Genomic DNA, 21582 nt, shown 5'->3' with positions numbered 1-21582 from the left:
GACAAACGTGGTGGGTTTTTGGCTGCCGTGGGGCTGGGTTGCAGCCACGGTGCTGACAGGTTTTGGCTGAAGCTGGGGGAAAAGGGGTGTGATAGGAAGGAAACTCCCAAACACCTTGTACAGCCCCAAAGCACCTTCTCGGATGGTAGGGGACCCCCCGGTATCACACACATGCTGCCACGGCGCCACCGCACCACGTGCACCTTCGCGCGGGCCCTGGCGGCAGCAGCTGCAGGCACCGGGCGCCGCCGGCACGGGGCCAGGCGCAAGCGCCGTGCCGCTGCGCACTGCCACCGACTGCGGGACCAGCGGCCGTGGGGCTGGTCGCAGGCAGCACGGTGCTGGCGCGCGGCTCCTGCACGAGCGGTGCCGGCACGGGGATGGGGACCAGCCCCAGGGAAGCGTGGCTCCGTCCCGCGCTCGCAACGCAACGGGAAGGAGCAGCGCGCGGCAGCTCCGAGCGGAGGGCTGGGGCCCGAGGCAGGGGCTGTGGCACCCCCCGCGTCGTGGAGGCGTCCCAGCCTGTCCCATGCGCGCATCGCACCGCAAGGCCCCCGGGGGAGGCCTATCACCCACCGTCCCACGCTGCGGCTGCCGGACACCGTGCTGCCCCCACCACGGCAGCCTGTGGCCGCGTGGCTTTTGGGGGACCCCCCCCCCGCTTGCTGCCCTGCGGCAGGGGCTGGCTGCCAAGCCTGGGGCAGGTGGAGCTGGGGGCGGGGGGGGGGGGTGGCAGCACCCGGGTTGCTGGCCGGTGTTGATGAGCAGCCACCTTGCTGCCTTCCTGGGAGTCAGAGCGGCTCAGGGCCAGCTGACGCAGCCCTCGCGCTGCCGCTCCTTCCGGCCCTGCTGCGCAGCATCGCCCCGACATCCCCAGCCTGTCCAGGCAGCATCTCCCCGATGCCCCAGCCTGCCCGTGCGCCCAGGTGGCATCGCCCCCCGACGTCCCCAATCTGCCTGCGTGCCTGGACAGCATCTCCCTGACATCCCCAGCCTGTCTGGGCAGCATCACCCCGATGCCCCCAGCCTGCCCATGTGCCCGGGCAGCAGCACCCTGACGTCCCCAGCCTGTCCGGCAGCATCGCCCTGATGCCCCCAGCCTGCCCATGTGCCCGGGCGGCATCACCCCAATGCCCCCAGCCTGCCCGGCAGCATTGTCCCCAGTGTCCCCAGCCAGCTGGCACACGCGGGCAGCATCGCTCTGGTGCCCCCAGCCTGCCCAGGCAGCACTGCCCCAACATCCCCAGCCTGCCCATGTGCCCGGGCGGCGTCACCCTGACGTCCCCAGCCAGCCGGCACACCCAGGCAGCACCACTCCAACGCCCCCAGCCAGCCCAGGCGGCATCGCCCCAACGGCCCCAGCCAGCCTGCGGCCGGGATGGGCGCCCGGCCGACGGGCATGGCCTCTCCGGGAGAGGGGCTCCTGTGCAGGGCAGGGCCCCCGGCCTCCCAGCCCAGGCCCTGAGGAACGGGGCTCCCTGGCAGCCCTGGGAGGGAGATCCCTTACGGCGGGGCGCACGCAGCGGTGGGAGGTGGAAGGGCTTGGAGGATCCCGAAGGATCCTTCCCTGCTCTCCCAGCCACGGACAGGCAAGCAGGCAGCGGGCACTGCCCTCTCCTCCCCCTGCAGCCGCGCTGGCATGGGGTTTGCCCCGTATCAGGAAGCGGCATCAGCCATCGTGGGCCCCGCAGGCAGCAGGGCAGGCGGCAGGCCACCGCAGCTGCGCCCGCTGGGCGGCACATCCCTGCCCTGGGACGGCTCCCCGGCCCCCGCGGGGAAGGGGCCAGCTCCTGGCTCAGCAGGGAGGGCCCAGCCTCCCGCCGCAGCCAGGCTGCCGCGCGCCGGGGCGGGGGCCAGGGAGGCGCAAGGGCTGCGGTCGGCAGGGCCGGCGCCCCCGGCCGCCCCCGGCCCCTCAGAGCGGAGTACCATGAAGCAAAGTCGCACCCGTTGCCGATCGGGGGGCACCAGAAGCAGTACAAGGAACCGCGGCCTCGGCGTGCCGGCGCTAGGATCAGCAGTCCACAGGGCATCGAAACCAGCACCGGATCTGCCAGCCCACAGGGAGCGATGGGAACCGACAGCCCCGGAGGACACGGGAACCCGCGGGGGCCCCGGGCCAGGCGAGGTGCTGGGACAGCGGGACCAGCACCCGTGCGGAGCAGCCCGGGCCTTGGCCCTGCTCCCAGCCCCGTGGCCGCGGGGGCAGGGGAGTCCACGGGGCCCGGGGCTAAATCCTGAGCTCTGCCTCCTCGGGGGGCTCCAGCGAGTGCTCGGCACTGATGGCGGAGGCGGACGGCCCCTGCGAGATGCCGAAGGGCGAGACCACGGGGGAGCGGGCAGCCAGCGGGGACAGCGAGGGGGAGAAGCTGGGCGACATGGCGGAGGACGAGATGGAGCCCTCGTGGCTGATGGGCGAGCGGCGCAGGGAGGACGGGTGCGGGAAGGTCCTGCCCGCCGGCGGCTTGGGAGGCACGGACTTGGCGCCCGGGTGGGCCACCGAGGTGATGAGGGGCGGGGGGTCGATGCGGGGCTTGGGCTCCGCCTTGGGCTTGGCTGGGAAGGGCTTGCGCAGGGAGCTCTCATCCTTGAGGCGGGCGATCTCCGTGAAGACGCTGGCCAGCGGCTGGAACTGGGGGCACCAGTTCAGCAGGTAATCCCAGTTGTAGCTGCCGCGGAGCTCCTCGTCGCTGGCCACGATGGCGGTGAGCGAGCCCTCCACGGAGGGCTTGCCGTCCTCAGGGAAGGCGTAGTCCTGGGGCTGGGAGGAGACGCCGAGGCCGCAGCGCACGCCCAGGAAGGCGCTGCCTCCCCCGTCCTCGCGGTACAGCTGCGGCGGCTGCCCCGGCAGCAGCAGCCCCGAGCCCTTCTTGCTCTTGAACCACTGGGCGCTTTCCAGGGCGGCCGGCTCGCAGGAGATGTCGGAGAGCTGGTCGGCATCTTGCTGGATGCCAGAGTCGGGGCCGCGGGCGGAGATGTGCTCCTGCATGGAGGCCGTGATGCTGGCCACGCGCGGGTACTCGTTGATCATCCGGATCTCATCGTCCTCAGCGGCCTCAGCAGAGCCTCGGCCGCTGGAGTGCGAGGGGTCCAGGGAGCCGCCCCGCGTGTAGGGCCCCGCCGGCTCGCCCCCGTACCCCGGCAGGGCCTGGTGGTAAATGTGCTCGCCGCCCGGCAGCGTCGGCTCCTCACGGCCAAGCTTCTGCAGGGAGCTGCTCTGCGTGCGGCCCAGCTGCCCGTCGCCCTCCGGCTTCTTGTGCCCCCGGCGGTGGCGGGAGCGGACCAGCGCCAGCACGATGGCCACGGCAGCCAGCACCACCACGACGCCTAGCGAAGCCGCCACGGCCACCACCAGCAGCAGGTTGAGGTCCGGGGCCAGGCCGAAGGACGTGTGCGTGACGTCGATGGTGACCTGCGCGGAGGCCGAGCGGGAGGCAGGCAGCGGGCTGCGCGCCTGCACCTCCAGGCTCATCTCGCGCGGCTCCCTCTTGGCGCGCCCGGCCCCGGCTTGGGGCTGGCTGTCCATGCGCAGGTAGATGGTGCCTGTGGTTTGGTTGACAGCGAAGTAAGGGGAGGGCTTTGCAAGGGAGTACAGCACGACGCCGTCGGCCCCTTCGTCCTCGTCCGTCGCCAGCACCCGCCCGATGCTCTGTCCTTTGCGGGCGCCCTCAGGGACCTCGAAGCTGAAGGAGGGGCTCAGGAAGATGGGGTCGTACTCGTCCTCCCCTGTCACCAGGACCCGCACGGTCACAGTGGCAGAGGCGTTGCCGGCATCGGTGGCCCTGACCAGGAGCTGGAAGGCCTTGGCCCGTTCGTAGTCAAAGGTGAGGCGCGAGCGCAGCTCCCCAGAGCTGCTGTTGATGGCAAATGCGTCCCGGCCCTCTGCCACGCCAGGATCCCCCACCGGCTGCTCCAGCACTGCGTACTGCAGCTCCCCAAAGATGCCGGTGTCCGCGTCGACAGCACGTAGCGTGGTGACCAGCGTGCCGGGCGGGAGGTTCTCACGCATGCTGGCGCTCAGCACCTCCACCGGGAAGTAGGGCTTGTTATCGTTGACATCCTTCACCTCAATGGCTACAGGCACCAGCGCAAAGTGCCCCCCCGGCACGTCTGCGGCCTGCACCACGAGGGCATGCAGCGCTTGGGCCTCTCGGTCCAGGGGCCGCGCCAGGCACAGGACGCCTGTGCTCTCGTGAAGTTGGAAGATCCCGTGCTGGTCACCCGAGCTGACGGTGTAGCGCACGCGGCCGCGGGGCCCCGAGTCAGCGTCCTGAGCCACGACGCGCAGCAGCTCTGTGCCGGGGGGCGCGCTCTCGCTCACCGCCGTGCGGTACTCGGCTCGGGCGAACACGGGCGGGTTGTCGTTGATGTCCCGCACAGTGATGAGCACGGGCACTGTGGCGCTGCGCTGTGGCAGGCCCCGGTCAGAGGCTGCCACGGTGAGGTTGTAAAGTGGGATGGCCTCAAAGTCCAAGGGCTCCACCAGCACCAAGGCGCCCTGCGTGCGGAGGTGCCCCCCCGCCCAGGCCACTCGGCTCTCCACCTGGAAGGCGTTGCCGCTGTTGCCGCTGACGATGGTGTAGTCGAAGCCGGCATTCTCCCGGGAGAGGTCCGCATCGCCTGCCTCCAGCGTCAGCACCGTGGTTCCCGGGCGCAGGTCCTCAGGGATGCTGGTGTTGTAGCGCGGCGCCTTGAAGCTGGGGCTGTGGTCGTTCACATCCAGCACCTGGAGCTGCACCGTGGCCCAGGCCGAGAGGCTGGGAGAGCCACGGTCACGGGCCTCCACCACCAGGTCCAAGGTGGGCTGGCTGGCATCGAACTCCACCCGCCGGATGGCGAACAGGGTCCCTGTGAGGGCACAGAGCCAGGGTCAGCATGGGAGCCGTGCAAGGTATCAGGGATAGAGGCTGGAGGGACGGGCATCCAGGATGCCACGGTGGGGAGGCTCATTGGCCACCACCACGTTTGCCTCACTGGCTGCCCTAGACAGCTGCCCGGTGAGGGGGCTGAGCCCGGGGCAGCATGGGGGGCACCTCCCTCCACAGGCACCGTCGGAGCAACCCACAGCACGTGCCCCGCACAGCAGCCAGCCCCACGCACCATTGCTGGGGTCGATAGCGACGTCAGGGCTGGGCACGGCCAAGTGGTAGGTGACATCCCCATTGCTGCCCGAGTCCAAGTCAGCGGCGCTGACGGTGAGAATGGTGCTGCCGGCAGGCGTGTGCTCTGGCAACGTCACCTGGAGGAAGATGGAGCCATGGTCAGAACCCCCCCCCACGTGGGATCCTGCTCCCTGCTTCCCGGAACCAGCTGGCAGGGTGGGGAGAAGGTACGGGGCCAGCTGGGGCAGCAACGGCCAGGCTGCCCCAGCTCAGCCCCTGTCAGGGCCTTCCCCACCTCTGCACCAGACTGGGACACTAAGGGGGCCTGCCCCCCCACACACACAGCACCCAGCCTTGCAGGTGTGACTTCTGACCAGCTTCAGCTTCCAGTTACTGATCCTTTACCTTTCTCTGCTAAGCTAAAGAACTCTAATAGCCGATATTTTCTCTACAAAAGATAATCTAGACAAATCAAAATACCCCTTATCTCTTTGGTGTGCCAAAGGGAGAACGCTTGCAAACAGACAGTACTCCACCGCTCAGTGTTCTCCCACCCCTCAAGTATTTCTGTGGCTTCATTCCTGAACAGCTTTCAACATCTTTTTTAAAACTGTGGCCACCAAAATGGGAAGCAGTAGCCAACAGGGTTTCTTTTTGAGATCAAATGCAGAAGTAGACCTGCTTGCCAGCTTCCTGCATCTCTGCTCCAGAGATGCACCACATTGCACTGGTTGGCTTTTGCCCAGTGACCTGCCTGGGGGGGGGGGGGGGGGGGGAACGACGACCCAGGCCAAGCCCTCATCAGAACCACTTGTCCTGGTCATGACACATCTCCGCTGATTCCGACTTTCCCACTGTTCCTCCAAGGATGGTGTGCATGCAGCTGCGCAGGCCTGCAGCTGCTGATTGCAGTGCTCTGTGCCTGGCCTCAGTCTCCTGCCCACACCACAGGGACAGCATGAGGGGCAGCAGGATGTGGGTGGGAAGCCCTGGAGGAGAGGGGCCAGGATGGGCTCAGACCCATCTCTGCAGGGACCTTTGCTCTGGGCAGCCCTTGTAAGGCCAGCTGAGTCATGCCAGGCAGCGCAGCAGGAGCAGCAGAAGGGGTTTGGCGTGGGAAAGCCTGCACTGCCTGGCACACGCAAGCTCAAGCGCGTGTGTGCACAGTACCTGGTAGAAGCCCTGGCTGAAAGTTGGTGCATTGTCATTCACGTCCTCCACAACGACGGTCAGGTTGGCCTCGGTCTCGTGGCGGGTGTCAGAGGCGCGCAGGGTGAGGGTATAGTGGTTGCGCTGCTCATAGTCCAGTGGGCCCGTCAGGGCGATGTGTCCCCCGTACCGCAGCACGCTGAATGTGCCCATGGCATCACCATCCAGCATAAGCGTATAGGAGAGCACGGGGCCTGAGTCCACGTCGTTCCCCGTCAGCTGGGCTATCTGGGTGCCCAGCAGCGTGTCTGGGAAGAAGCAAGGCATTAGCAAGTGCCCTGTCTCCTTGGCAAGGACAAGACAAGGCTCACACTGGGGGAAATCAGCTCAGCCCAGAGATGGCAGCACTGAGGACAACAGGGAGATGCTGGTAGTGAAGGGACAGTTCCCAGGGGCTAAGCAGGGCAGGTTGAGGCTGGCACGGGGAGAGGACATGCAAGCCATGGGCAGAGAGCAGGCATGGCAGGCACGCGCAGTCAGAGCTGCTGTAGCACGGACAGGGGCCAAGGATGCACGGGGACCGCAGCAGGCTTCCTCAGGACATGGCTGCAGCAGTGGGGCTGTGCATCCCCGGCTCCAGGCCGCCCCAGAGGAGTCAACGCCTAAGGGCAGGGGGAGTTCAGCCAGCAAGGTCAGCACAAGCCAGGCCCTGGCAAGGGAAGGGACAGGCCTCTCCGGGGGCTTCTCCCCCACCCACAGGCCTCTGTTGGGCCTCCACTCCTCTGCTACGCAGCCCACATCACTTCATGGGGCTGAGACGCACTTACTCTCCGGGACTTGCACCTCCCAGGGCAAGGGGATGGTGGGGCTGTTGTCATTGACGTCCATCACCACAACAGTCAGCGTGGCAGAGCCCACAAGAGGCGGCATCCCTCTGTCCATCGCTGTTACCACCAAACTGTGGGCAAGCACAAGGGCACAGGATCAACACAGGCAGGACTCAGCATCTCTCCACAAGGTTCACAGACATGTGGCTGCAAGTGTGAGGAGCAACGCATGCACACGCAGCATCTGGAACTTGGGGGGGGGGCACTGCATGCATGTGCAGAGTCTGGAGTGTGTACATGTAATGGATGTGTGCACAGCATCTGTAATGTTTGGGGGGACGGATGTGTGCACAGCATCTGGAGTGTGCATGTGGGGCAGTGGTGGATGTACGCACAACATGGGGAGCGTGGAGAGGCAGCAGACAGACGCACATCTGGAGCACGTTTGGAGGGCAGCGGGTTTGTGCCCAGCATCTGGAGCATGCGAGTGGACAGTGGATGTGGGCACCGTGTCTGGATCACGTGGCGGGTAGTGGATGCGTTCACAGCCCCTGACACATGCGCATGGGACAACCCTCGTGTGGTTGGGAGCATTTGCGGGGCAGGCCGTGACACACCCGTAGCATTTGCAGTCTGTGCAAGGGGCAGCAGTATGGAATGGATGTGGGGCAATGCAGGCAGAGCATCTTGGAGGGTGCAGGGAGACGGGTCACAGCATTTGGAGCATATCTGGGTGTTGGGGAATGCATGGAGGCTCTGTGTGTGTGGAGAGGTGATGGACATGTGAATGAAATGAATGCCCTAAGCTTCCCTATGTCTGGGAAGAGGGCAGCGAGTTGTGTAGACATCAGAGTGCTTGTATGGGGGGGAGGGAACATAAGCTGGGGTGGAGTGGTGGCAGTTGTGCACTATATCTGGACCACACATGTAAGAGGGTGGGGGTGGACTTGAATTCACTGTGTGTAATGTGTGCCCTTATCCTACACACATGTGACTGGAATGACTGCAGGATGCCTAGAACATGTGGTGAGGGGCCCAGAGGACCTGGGCTGAATGCAAGAGGCCTTGCAAGAGGGTTGTGGGCAGTGCACAGCCCCTGGAAGATGTGATAGGGTAGGAGGGTGCAATGTGTGGGAGTGGGAAGAGACTTTAGCATACATGGTCTAGATTAAGGAGGCAGGAAAGGGAATGGCCCCCTTCAAGATCTTCTCGGATTTGCTGAGATCAGGCTGAACAGAGCACTGGCTCATCTCATGGCCGTCTGTCACGCCCTCGGGACCGTTTGCTACCCATGTTTCAACTGAGCCCTAGTTTCCACTGTTGCTTGGCAAAAGCATTTTACAGATCGGGTTGAAACAGCTTTGGGTGGCACCAAGTATCAGAGGATCTTCTGCAGCCTTGGGGATGCTGCTCCATAGCTATGACCCCCCCTCGTATTTGTGGCACAAGTTGGTCTGGCCCCACTCACCGGGTCTGGGACCAGATCTCCCTGTCCAGGATGGCAGCCGTAGTGATAGTGCCGGTCTGAGGATCGATGTGGTACAAGCCTGTCATCGGCAGGGACTGGTTGATGGCATAAGTCACCTGCCCATTCGCCCCCTGATCCAAATCATCTGCCAGGACCTGCAAAGCCACATTCAGCAGTAGTTGTGGAGCACTGCAAACCAGAGCACTGCAGGCTAGACCTACAGATGCATAGGTCCCAGCCCTAGCCCCCGGCACAGCCACCCGCCTCTTCACCCCATAAGGGGCAGGCTGAGGGACCAGGTGTCCCTGCTTGTGCCCCCAATGCTACCTGGATGACTGGGGAGTCATAGCTCTGTGACTCCCAGATGAACGCCACGTAGTTCTGGAGCTGGAAGCGTGGCAGGTTGTCATTCACGTCTTGCAGGTTAAGGTTTATGGCCATAAAGCCGAAGGAAGCTGTTGTCTCTGCCTGGACCACGAGGCGCAGCCGGGGGCTGGCCTCGAAATCCAGGCTGCTGGAGTCCTGAACTGAGATGGCACCTGGGAGCGGGGAAACAGCAGGATGTTTTGGGGGGGAGACGGGGGAGCGATGCACCACCACATTCATCACTTATCCCTTCTGTCCCCCTGTGCTCAGTCCATCCCTCCGCTCATCCATCCTTTCCCAAATACATGGAAAAATATACTGAGCTCCTCCAAGCCCTCTCCAAGCTGACAGCCTTCTGATCAGCCCCAGTGAGCTGCCCTGGGTGATCAGTCCTGCAGTTCACAACAGAGATGTGCAGAAAGCAGCTAAGAGCTAGTCTCCTGATGCAGACTCAGCAGCCTGCTCCGAGTCAGGCTCTGCTCCAGCTCTGCTCACCACCATGAGCCACCCCCTTTCCCAGGCTCAAGGTGGCTGTTTGCCTGTGTACCCCAGGGGATCTCACAGACCTCCTGATTCTGTTAGCTCTGCATGCCAATGCCTCGTGCATGGCTCATGTCCTGCCCAAACTAGTCAATGCATTGCTCAGAAGAGTCAGCTTCCCCTTACATTCAAGTATGCAGCAGTTCTCCCACTGGAGACACCATCTGAGGTATGACCAGTTCAAAAAAGAACTGCCCCGTGTCAAATCCCGTATTCCCGAGTAAGCTTATCAAGCTTCAAACCAAAGTCACCTAATTGGAGCTGTTATTCTAGGCCTGGTCAAATCCCTACAGAGACACTGTGGGAGCTGTCAGCAGATCTCCTGCTAGTGGCCTGAGGACAGACATCCATTCTTATCCTCCTGAGACACTGTGCCTGGCCTCTCATAATAAGGAGGTATTGCTTTCCCATCCAAAAAAGTACACTAAAATGATTGGCAGCATTCCCACAGGGATGCATCCAAACGTAATGAGGAGGAACTGTGCTCCTATGGCTAAATTCCTGCCTCAAGGAGTTCTGCAGAGTCTCCAGTCCATTTCAGGCCTCTACATGCAACTACTAGGTGAACTAGTCAGGCAACAGGGATGCAAGTAGTGGGCATGCGGAACAGCTATGTGGCCTCAGACAAGCTTGGATCCTGCACAAGAGCTCTGCTGCCAGCCTTGCCTGATAACATAAGTGCAGATAAACACAGCTGAAACCAGGCCATACATCTAGGAACGGAAAATACAGTTTACAGCTTCTCTGGAGAACAGCTGTGTCCTCACCTCCTGCAACCCAAGGGCTGGGAGCCGGCTGTGCTCCCTTCTGCCTCTGGTACCATTTAGCTGCTGGAGAAGGCCCCAATTACAGGGCTTGGCCCAGAGCAAATACAAAGAAAGCAGTCAACAGCAGTCCTTTTGAAGGGCTATTCCTGCCCGGGCCAGGAGGAGCAGAGCCTGATGCAAAACTGCATGGGGCTGAGGATGCTCCCGTGACTTCCCCTGCTCTGGCCTTGCCCACGGCAGGCGTTTCAGTCTGCAACACAGTGGGTGAGGGCTCCTCTCCCATGCTAAGCTCTCGCACAGCTCCTGGGGGCACTACCTCTGGTCCTCTCTGGAGAGGAGACAAGCTTGGGGACAGCTTAGCACAGTCACAGACCAGTGCCCACGCAGCAGCCCCCTGTCAGAGCAGGGCCAAAGGGACAGGGCCCAGCGTGACGCTGCCTGGCAAGCTGGCAGAGGGCAGGAGAGCTGCGCCGTGCCATGCCATACTGTGCCAGGTCCCCTCCAGGGAGCTGCAGTGCTCCAGTGAACCACGGCCAGCCGTAGCACGCAGCCCCTCACCTTGGGAGAGAGCAGGGCAGTGTCTCACAGACAGACAAATCGGACTCAAGGAAGAGCACATTTTAAAGGAATAACCCTGTATTCTGGGCACTTTGCCAGAGGGAACTGTTTCCTCACTGAGATGAAGTGACATTGCCACAGCAACCAAGGCACAGCCAGGACATGGCCAGGGTGTCTTGGGAAGTGCTGGCAGGCACAGCCTGAGCAGAGACAGGACGGAGGGACACGAAGAGACAGGGATCACAGTGAGGACGTGGGGGATGCCATTCTGCGACCAGATCAGGCCTTCCTGCAGCACAGCATCACAGTGTGCCGCACAGATCAGTGCCGCGGCCACGCAGCGTGGCGGAGCACTGCTCACGCTACCCAGGACAACAGGGATGAGCATGACTCCGCTCACTGGGTCTCATCCTCCCATGCTGGGGGAGCAAGATCCCAGCGCACAGGGTGAGAGGAGAGGGGCAAATCCCAGTGCAGCAGGGGAGAGGAGAGGGGCTGTGTTGCCTGCACAGGGATTCAGAGCTGAGCTGCTGTGGTGGTTGCAGTGTTTGCAACAGCCTCTTTGGAACAGGTCTGCTCAGGGGCCCCCAAGCAGCTGCTGTTGTCGCACAGCCCGGCTCTGAACCAAGCACAGGGCAGGAGGCACAGCTCTGGTGGCCCTGCGGGCAGCCCGGGCATTGCTTGGGGCTGCCTTCATCTCTGGGTCACGACAGCAGCCATTTAGGCATCATCCGAGAGGCCTGGCTGCACGCGGGAGCATGGTGGCTGCTAGCTCAGGGACCAGGGTGCTGCCAAGGGACCAGAAAGGATTGGCCAAGGTGCCACCCCATCAGCCCTTCCTGCACTTCACGGACACATCAGCTCCAGGCCAGCTCCACAGCTACCAATGTTCACTTCTGAACAGCAGCTTGAGACAGCCACATTCCCCTGGGGGTGTGTGAAGCCTGGTCCTTCACAGGTAGAAATCCCTGGGACTGAAAGTATGCAGGTGTCAGCCCTGAGCAGAGTAGCCCTTCACAGCTCAGTCTGGGGCAAGACCTGGGTCAAAGCGCTCTGCGAGCCTGTCTGGGGTCTCAGTACACCCAGCATTTGGCTCTGGTTTCAGGAACTGCAGAGTATCAGCAGGCTCTTGAGCTCAGTTCAGACACAGGAGTGGCTCTGCTGAGGTGCTGGTGGGTGCTGGGTGCTGGAGGAGTCATGGCCAGGACATGCACATTGCTTAAACCGAGGTGGCATTAGGCGCCACGGGGCAGGCGGGGTGCAGGCAGTCCTGCGGGACAGGCCCTGTGGGGCAGCTCACGGCCGCAGCAGGATGCCTGCAGCCGTGGGTCAGGCTCCTCAGGGCCCAGCAGGTCTCAGGGCTCGCAGCGATACCACGGTGCTGAGGGTGCCTGTGCGGCAGCCAAGGGGATGTGTGGTGGCTCTGGGTTGCCACGGTCGCTGCGGCTTCCTGCGGGCACTTGTGCATGGCTGAGTGTTCACCGCCGGGCCCATGGGCCACTTGCAGCGGCCAGCGGCTAATCAGGGTGCCGGGGGTTGCATGTCGTGCCATGGATTGCTCGCAGGGCCCGCACGGTGGCCACGGGCTTCAGAGAGCACAAGCGCCCTGGCTTGAAAGAGCTCTAACAGCCTGGGACCCTGTCCCAGCCCCAGCTGTCTGGCAGGCCACAGGAGAACAGGGTCTTCACAGGAAAGCTCCAGCTTGACTGCTGAGATCTGAGGACTGACTTTTCATACCCCGGTCCCTTCCGAACTACAGGGCAAGCACCAGTCTCACAGCAAGGCACTCCCCACCCTACCCTCAGCCTGCCCTTCCCTGAAGTCAAGGGATGCACAGCCCTTCAAAGGTTTCCTTGTGAAGCTCATGGTGCACATGACACCAGCTTGTCCAGCATCACTGGGCAGCACCCTGTGACCTGCCTCAGTGGTCTTCCAGGGTTATCAGACACCCACAAGCACCAACATCCCGTCACTGCTCAGGGAGCAGTCTGGCACAGAGGGAGGGCTTCCTTTGAAATGCCCGCTGGACAGCAGGTCCTCATTTACTGTCACCTTTGGGATTGTACAGAGACAGCTGTCATGGTTGCTACATGCACACCAGAGAATAAAAAGGGGCAGTCTAGACGCCTGACTCTGAGGGTCCAGCATGGGATGTGTTGTACGGCTGAACTTGCCATCTAAGGCAGGGGCCGCACTCAGATTGCCTCTTGGCAACGGTGCCTGGCCTCTGCTAATTCCTGAACCGGACCCGGGAATTTCTGATGAGAAGCCTAGTTAGCAAGGAACAAAACTGTGTGGAGAGCTTTGCTAACAGCCTCTGGATGATGACAGGACGGTGCCCAGGTCCAAGTCCTAGGGCTATTTAATTTTTTGGTTTAGGTATACACTGTGTCCCAGGGCCTCTGGGGAGCTCTGCGCTTTGTGATAGCTGAGCAGGCATCGGCAGAGCACAGGTGACCCCCCTCACTGCTTCCCCAAGGGGCCCCAGGGCTGTACCTGAACTGGGCTGGATAAGGAAAGCATTCTTCTCGTTGCCGCTGACGATGCTGTACGTGATGCGCCCAGACGAGCCCCCTGTGTGCATAGCTTGGATGCTCACCACCGCTGTGCCTGGAAGGGAGGGAGCAGTGTGAAGGGGCAGCGGAGCCTCAGGGCAGCCAGCAGAGAGGGGTGGGGTGGTGGGTGGGCAGCACGTGCTGTACCATGGTGACATGGCTCTGCCCAGGGACACTGCAGCCAGGGGAAGTGAGATCCAGTGGAAAACTCTGGGCTCCTGGGGTCTGTCCACAGCTCTGCTACGGTCTGTGAACCCTGGAGACCTTCCAGGAACCACCAAGCACCTGTGATCATCTACAGTGACCTGAACACCCCAAGTCAAATCCCCAGGGACTACCACCGTCAACATCCTGGGCACCGTCAGGCTCTGCTGTCCCCTGGTATCCCCAAGGCATAACGGGGCTCCCCGAGACCCTGCAGTGCTCCCTGAGTTCCCCACAACTATGCTGCCCGGCACCAACTCATCCCCACCATCCTGTCCTGTCTCATCCCAGCACCCACTGATCACTCTGCCCAGCCGATACCTGGGGCAGCGTTCTCTGGCAGAGCCACTTCGCTGGTGCTCCGGGGAAAGCGCAGCCCTCGGTAGGGCTCTTCCTGCAAGTGGATCACCACCACTCCGGTGGAGGAGAGCGCCGGCTGCCCCAGGTCCGTGGCCAGGATGAAGAGCGTCCGCTGGCGTTGGCTGAGCGAGCCCAGGGGCTGCAGCGGTTGGATATCCCCCGTGTAGGAGTTGATGGCAAAGGCAGGGTTGGGGGTGGCAAGGCGGTACAGGATGGAGGCATTGGCACCTGCGTCCCTGTCCTCTGCCCTCATGGTGGCCACGACCTGCTTGAGCGGTGTGTGACGGGACAGGTTGACAGTGAGCGGACTATGCAGGAAGGCAGGGGCGTGGTCATTGACATCCCGCACCATGACCGTGACACGCACGGCTGCACTCTTGGGCTCCCATGGTGCCGAGTCCACAGCCTTGGCCAGGAAGCTGTAACTGGGGTGGCGTTCCCGGTCCAGGGCATGGGCACTTGTAATGCGCCCACTCTGTGGCTCCACCTGGAACATGCCCAGCGACTCATTACCCAGGTAGTAGGAGACTTGCCCGTTGGTGCCCTCGTCGGGATCCTGAGCCACCAGCTGCAGCACCAGGGTGCCAACGGGCAGGTCCTCTGGCACCTCCACTGTGTAGGTGGCCTGAGCGAAACCAGGTGCGTTGTCATTCAGGTCCAGCACCCGCACGCTCACTGACATGGTGGCACTGCGTGGGGGGGTGCCATGGTCTTGCACCACCACCGTGAGGCTGTACGAAGCAACTTGCTCCCGGTCGAGGGCACGTGCAGTGGAGAGGATGCCAGAGACAGGGTCTAGACTGAAATCCTGCCCAGGGTCTCCATCTGGAGAGAAGAGAGAGGACAGCAAGAAAGCATGACTATGACTTGGGGTAGGCAGAGGGAGAGACCTTCCCTATGCTGTCTGGGAAGGACAGCACAAAGCACATCCCAGCATGACCCAGCAGGGAAGGTGATGTGAGCTGTTCCCTGTAAGACCCCAGAGGGATTAAACCTCCTTGGTCCAGTGGTGTGTGTAAGAACTGGTTCCACCAGCTCACAGGTCAGGGCTGCTTCCACAGGTAGCCCACAGATAAGGCATGGCATGATAGCGGCAAAGAGACCTTGCTTTGCAATCTGTAAATTCAGCAGGCCAGAGTAGCCAAGAGGGGAGTATGGAGCTAGTCTGAGCCTGGGGAACCAGCCTGAGGCTGAAGCAGCAAGTGCAGCCTGTCCGCATCTTGGGGTGATCTTTACTGGGGCAAAGAAACTACAGGGCTGAGAGGAGGGAGCAGCCACCTGTGGTCTGGAACAGGAGAGCTGAGACAGAACAGGAATTGTCACAGCTGATGCTTCCCAGAGCCGCTGGTGTCCCAGGGAGAATAGCCCTCACCCGCGACCAGCGATGAAGTTGCAAAGCTCCCTGTATCCTTGTGCTCCTCACCTGCCACATGGTACTCCAAGCGCCCATTCTCGCCTCCATCAGGATCGGTGGCCCTCAGGGTGTAGAGCGCCACGCTGCTCTGGTTCTCAGGAACCTCAAGGGAGCAGGACTCGCTCTCCAGGTGTGGTGCGTGGTCGTTCTCATCCCCTACCGTGATCCGCACAGTTGCCTTTGAGAGGTTGGGAGGCAGGCCACCATCCCGGGCATAGACTGCAGGGACACAGCAAGAGAGCTGCAGGGACCCCACTAGCCGAGAGCTACTGCCAAGACTGCCACATGCACATGCCCAGACAACTGCAGGGGCAACCGGGCACGGCATCACCAGCATTCCCATCTGCTGCACCCACCCAACAACCAAGCATGCCCCACAAACCCTGTCATTTCCCCTGGCCTGCCCCCCCCCCCCCCGCAATACTGCCCTACCCCAGCAGTGGAGAGCACCCATCTGCCTCCTCCACGCTCCTTACCTGCTCCCTCCTCCCATGCACCCCTCCCGTGCACCAGCACAGCCATACCCATCACCACATGCTGCTCCTGCTCCTCACGGTCCAGTGCTTGCGTGGTGACAATAAGCCCCGTCTGTGGGTGGATGGAGAACGGCCCTCCAGAGAGACCCCCGTAGGACACCTGCCCGTTGGCACCTGTGGGGACGAGTACCTTTGAGGACAGCCCAGTAGCAGCCCCAAGGACCTCTCACTGGGCTCTGAGCCCTGCATCTCCCTCCTCCCAGGCTTCCCACCCAGGGGTCGTACACATCGTGGGAGAGGACAATCTCACCCTCTAGCAAAGTTGGGGGCAGAGACGTGCAGTGCGGGGGGGAGGCCCCAACCCAACACAGTTTCTGGAAGGGAAGACGGGACAAGAAAACGCCTTAAAACAGCACAAGGAACAAAGGCCACTGTCTTGAGGAGCAGAGAGAGTCACAGTCCCCGTCCTGATTCCGAGTTTTCCCCAAGGATGAGCCCCTCTCTCACCTCCTCCAGGCCAGGTGATGATCCCCCCCCTCCATGGTTCCCCAGGCTTTCTGAACTGGGGAAGGGGGGAGCAGAGCGCACCCTGTCTGGGGTGCTGCATCCCCAAAAGGGCCCCTGGCCAAGCTGGACAGCTCACCCTCGCCCCGCATCCTCACCCAGGTCCTGGTCCGTGGCCAGCACCTGCAGCACAGGGCTGCCAGCTGGCAAGTTCTCCATGACGTGCGCCTCGTACTCGGGCCTCTCAAAAACGGGAGCCTCATCATTGACATCCAGGACGAGCACAGAGAGCAGCTGCGTGGCCGAGCGGCGCGGGAAGCCGTGGTCCGTGGCCACCACGGTCAGGTTGTGCTGCCCCACCTCCTCCCGGTTCAGAGCCCGCACGATGGAGAGCGCGCCTGCAGACACAGGGAGAGGGGCGAGCTGGGACCCGCACCCCGCAGGAGCTGACTGGTCCCAGGACAGAAGAGTTGCAAGGCCCCAGGCACCGGGGTGAGCCAGGGACAGCCTTGTCCGGAGAGAAATGGCGGAATCCTGCCAGCCAGGTGGTAACGCTCAGGCCTCCCTGCGCCCAGCAAGTCTCCCTTACCTCCGGGAGACCCCGTGTTCCCCCGGCCATGGTCTCCTCCTGTGCACTGTGCCGCATCCCCACACGTCCCTGCACCCTCCTTGGCCCCCACGTTCCCAGCGTCCCTGCCGCCCACCCTGCATCCCCCGGGCCCCTCACCAGTGCTGGGGTTGAGGTGGAAGCGGCCGTCACTGTTGCCCGCTCGCAACGAGTAGCTCACGCGCCCGTTCTCTCCCAGATCGTCATCCTGGGCCACCACATGCAGAGCCACAAACCCGGTTGGCTGGTCCTCCAGGACACTGACGGCAGCAGGCGAGAGGAACACAGGCGTGTTGTCGTTCTCGTCGGTCACAAACACGCGGGCCGTCACAGCCGCCGAGCGGCGCTGACTGACGTTGCGGGCCTGGTCCGTGGCCTCCACCACCAAGAGGAAGGAGGCGGCAGCCTCCCGGTCGAGGCCCTGGCGAAGCGTCAGCAGCCCTGAGCGGCTGTCAAGCTGGAAGGGAGCTCCGGGGGGCTCCTGGCGCAGCAGGGCGTAGCGCACCTGGCTGTTGGGACCCACACCATCCCCGTCCAGTGCCTGGAAGGTGAAGATGGACGAGCCAGCTTGGGTGTTCTCGGGCACCACGATGGTGACGGGGTCTTCAGGGAAGGTGGGCGCCTGGTCATTGCAGTCCTGCACGTGGATCTGTACCAGCACCAGCCGGCTGGAGGGATAGCCGTGCTGCGTGTCCTCAGCGCTCACCTGCAGCGTGTGCCGTGCCCCAGCTTCATAGTCCAGCTCCCGGGCTGCATAGATCTCCCCTGTCACACTGTCGACCACAAACGTGCCATCCCCACCACCTCCTACCACCGTGTACGTCAGCTGTCCCCGCGCAGGAGCATCTGGGGGGGCCACCGAGCCGATCACAGACCCTGGCTTGACCCCCTCGAGGGGGTGCAGGGTCAGCACGGTGGCATCAGGCCGTGGCAGCACCCGGGAGGACGGCAGCACCTGTGAGGAGAGACAGCAGTGAGGGGGTGCTGCATGACAGGAGGACGCATCGGGGAGCCAGTGGAGAAGGGGACATGGGGCCTGCAAAGGACAGGGGGAGGGAGGCAAGGTCACAGGCCTTGCAGCCTCACAGATGAACAAGAACCTGAAAAACACACTGAGAATAAGAACAGGTTTGACAGGGTGGAAGAGAATCTTCATCTGGGAGGCTATGGTAGGTAAGGACAGAGCGCACTGCTGTCTGGGTTAGGCCCTGCAAAGGAAACGGACACCAGCAGAAACCATTCTGCAGAACACAAGCAAGAGAGGGCAAGAAGGGAGGAAAGGCTCTTCCAGATGGGAGATGTAGAGAAGAAAGACAATTCACAGAATCACAGAATGGTTGAGGTTGGAAGGGACCTCTGGAGATCATCTAGTCCAACCTCCCTGCTCATTCAGTATGACCCAAAGATAAATAAATACTATCACCATTTTTATTAAAGATACTGAAGTTAAATCAGGGGTGAGGGGCAGCTGCTGGTGGGAGTGAGAACGCACAAAAAGCAATAGTGTCATTTGAAGGGAAAATGTGTTGAAGGACTCAGTGAACCAGGCCAGGGAGACGGGGAAAGAAAACACAGCAAAACTGTCAACCCAGAGGGGTATCAGACCGCCAAGCGAGTAGCTACATTATGGGAATATGAATGAGCATTTCAGGGACAACCAACCTGTCAGCCTGGCCTCAGTACTTTGAAGGCTGTAGAACAATGTTGAAGACAAGAACAGCTACAGACATGACACATAAAGGAAACAGAATAAACATATTGTGGGAAAACATATTGCGGGATGGCTAAAGGCAGATGTGCCAGGCTAACGCAGTACTTCTCAAGCACAAAGGAAATGCAACAGATCTAACTTGCCTGGGTTTTGGTTGAACTTTGATGCAGTAGCAAATGGAAGATCACTCTTTAAACCGGCGAGAGGAGCAGTATGGGAATTGCCGTGTCATAAGAAAAAGACTAAAAGATAGACTGGCCCAAGGAAGGTCCCGAGCAGACCTCTGAGATGAAAAGAGAAGGCTCTTGGTGTAGACATTTGCTATTGGTAGGTGCAAGAGCAAAAGAAAGCTGCGTACAATATGAGCTTGCTAACAGTGTTAGAGGGCACTGCCAGCACAGAAAAGCAGCAAACACCAAATGAGCAGAACTGAGTGGCCTTGGGAACTGCAAGGACAGGGACAGGAGGATGCGAAACAGCATACCGTGAACATGCATTGATTAGGGAGAAACTGGAGTCTCTGCTGTAAGATGAAGCTCATTACTAAGAAACAACAGAATAAGGACTTGGCTGGCTGAGCCAATAGAGCAGACAGTGAGCACCAGAGTTACGCAGACATGAAGATAACCCCACCTGTCAGGAGCATTATTTCCAGTAGAAGCTGAAAAGAATTAATGCCTCTGTACAAAGTACCTCTAAGGTCTGTCCTGAAACAACCTATCTAGGATAGTGCTGGCCATCCCAGTCCAGGAAAGACAGAGCTGCTTACTGTTAATGCTGACGGTGACCAGTTTACAAATGGGAAATTGCATGGTGGCAGCCAGACCCATCCCTTCCCTGGGTTCTCCACCCAGGTGATGGGGCTGAGCAAAGGCTGAGGATGCCTCGGGATGAGGGTGCTGGGGGTGAGAAGGCAGGGAGGAAGGCTGCCAAGTAGCTGAATGGTGCCCTCCAAAAGGTGGACGAAGGGCAGATGGGCAGGGATGAGGGGAGCTGGGGTGCTGGATACCTGAATGCGAACGACGGCTGATGTACTGCGAGGCACCGTGCCCCGGTCGCTGGCTGTCACAGTGAAGATGTACTCGGCACGATCAGGTCGGCGTAGCACTGTGGCAGTACGCAGCTCTCCGGTGGCTGTGTGCAATGTGAAACGCTCGGCCCAGGCTCCTGCAGAGAGAAGGTGAAATGCCGCAGGAAGACACAGGGAGGATGGAGGGCAGGGGACAGGTCGCAACGGAGGAGGAAGCGTGGCACAGCATGGTTTGTGTAGCAAGCACCCATCTGCCCATGAGGGTCACAGCTGCAGGGCAGAGAGCAGTGCCAGGTAGCCGTCTCTGCAGCTCATACCTGTCAGCGAGTAGATGATGGTCCCATTCTCACCCTCGTCTGGGTCCTTGGCCTGCAGGGAGGCAACTAGAAGTCCTGACGGCTTCTCTTCCAGCACCTGCAGTACAGCATGGGGAGCAGCTGAGTGGCACTGAGCACCCCCAAACTTCCCCCCAAGCACAGTGCGGGATCCGCGTGGTCCTACAGCAGCCCTGCACCTCACCCAAGGCACAGACCCACCCCAGCCCAGACACACAGGCTGTGCCCGGGGCTGGACAACACAGGGGAGTCGGCAGCAAAGCTGGTAAAATGAGTTCCTGCCTTGTCAGCCCTCCCCCCGTGTCGCCCTGTTTAATAACCAGCTCAGCAGCACTGGCACAGGCTGCAGCTGGGAGCTGTGCAGTGACGGGAGGACACTACTTCGCACATGGTACATTCAAAGCCTCTACCTCCTTTAACCACAACCAGGGAAAATTCAGGACTCTGCAGGCGTCCTGGTTCTCTCTACCCCCGTCAGACCCCTTCAGATGCAAACACAAACGGTTGTGCTGACACACGCAGGGGCTGGACACTGGCAACAGAGGGAGATTTCCTCAGTTCCCACCAATTAACCCACCGGAGGTTTGCAATCTGCAAATGCAGCTGACAGCTCTTTCTGGGCCTGGATACCCTGATTCGTAGGGCTTTTCTCTCCGCTCCTTTGCTCCCAGTTAGCACTGCCGACAGACTGTCTGCAGTCAGTTAAGACTGCCACTTTATGCTAATGCATCGTAGTGCCACCAAGACATTAATTATACACGTGCTCAGCTAAGCCCCCATTCTGAGGAGAGCTGCCAGCTTCCTGACAGAGACCAATAGGACACCTCTGCACGCAAGCACTTTTCCTGGATATTTATGGAAATGGATGTATCCCCACTACTGCCCCTCATCAGCTGTCAGCTTTTGGGGGTACCCTCAGCAAATAACCCACCGCTGCTGGCAGACCACTCTCTCCCTCAGCGCAGACTCCTCGCACTTATCCACACCTCACAAACAGAGCAGGTCGCTCACTCGGCACGGCTTCTGTGGTCCCTTACCCATCACACGCGTTGCCACAGACCTCAAAGTCACATCCTACAGCGCAAACCATCCTCACAGATTCAGCCGTGCTAGGTGCTTGCTCTGGGCTACCACTTTGATGCACACATGAAAAGGACAAGCAGAATCCAAGCAAGAATCCAGGGAAAGAGGCCGCAGGCTCCTGAGAGTAGGCAAGCGTTAATGCCGTTGCACAAGCTGCTGGCACAAGCTCCACACTGGTGGTGCTCGGGAGAGGAGACCAGAGGAGCTGGACTTGTTTAGCCAGGCCAAGCAGTGATGTGACTGCACTCTGTAAACACTGGGGAAGGGGAGGGAAATTCCAAGGAGGGAGAAGAGCTATTTAAGCAAAAACACAATATTGGCACAAGAACAAATGAGTATGAAGTGGTCAGAAATTAGTTTAGGCTGGAAATTAAGAGACGCTTTCTAACTACTAGATCAAGAAATCTGGAACAGCCTTTCACAGCAGTGATGGAGGCAGAGGACCTTCTAAATATAGCTTGGCTGCTTTATGAAAATGAGTGTTCGCGTAGTCACCTCCAGCTGGGGCCATGCCTCCTAAGGGGCCTCC

General features: G+C 61.1%; 1 protein-coding gene across 1 annotated transcript in view; it reads right to left on the bottom strand.

The window, feature by feature from the left end:
* Positions 1–1734: 1734 nt before the first annotated feature.
* DCHS1 (dachsous cadherin-related 1) overlaps positions 1735–21582 on the bottom strand; it is a 54217-nt gene continuing 34369 nt past the window's right edge. Inside the window, exons 8-21 of the mRNA XM_067300792.1 lie at positions 19953–20049; positions 19615–19772; positions 17015–17849; positions 16446–16685; positions 15832–15957; positions 15317–15526; positions 13855–14718; positions 13271–13384; positions 8871–9082; positions 8544–8698; positions 7076–7206; positions 6270–6556; positions 5098–5236; positions 1735–4845 (exon numbers count right to left, since the gene is read on the bottom strand). Coding sequence (XP_067156893.1) covers positions 2228–4845; positions 5098–5236; positions 6270–6556; positions 7076–7206; positions 8544–8698; positions 8871–9082; positions 13271–13384; positions 13855–14718; positions 15317–15526; positions 15832–15957; positions 16446–16685; positions 17015–17849; positions 19615–19772; positions 19953–20049 — 6186 coding nt within the window. The 3' untranslated portion in view covers positions 1735–2227. The remainder of the gene's footprint in view (positions 4846–5097; positions 5237–6269; positions 6557–7075; positions 7207–8543; positions 8699–8870; positions 9083–13270; positions 13385–13854; positions 14719–15316; positions 15527–15831; positions 15958–16445; positions 16686–17014; positions 17850–19614; positions 19773–19952; positions 20050–21582) is intronic.

The sequence above is a fragment of the Apteryx mantelli genome, chromosome 1 (assembly GCF_036417845.1).
Source record: "Apteryx mantelli isolate bAptMan1 chromosome 1, bAptMan1.hap1, whole genome shotgun sequence".
Classification (NCBI taxonomy): domain Eukaryota; kingdom Metazoa; phylum Chordata; class Aves; order Apterygiformes; family Apterygidae; genus Apteryx; species Apteryx mantelli.
The sequence above is the reverse complement of the archived record's forward strand: the minus strand, read 5'-3'. Positions and strand labels throughout refer to the sequence as shown.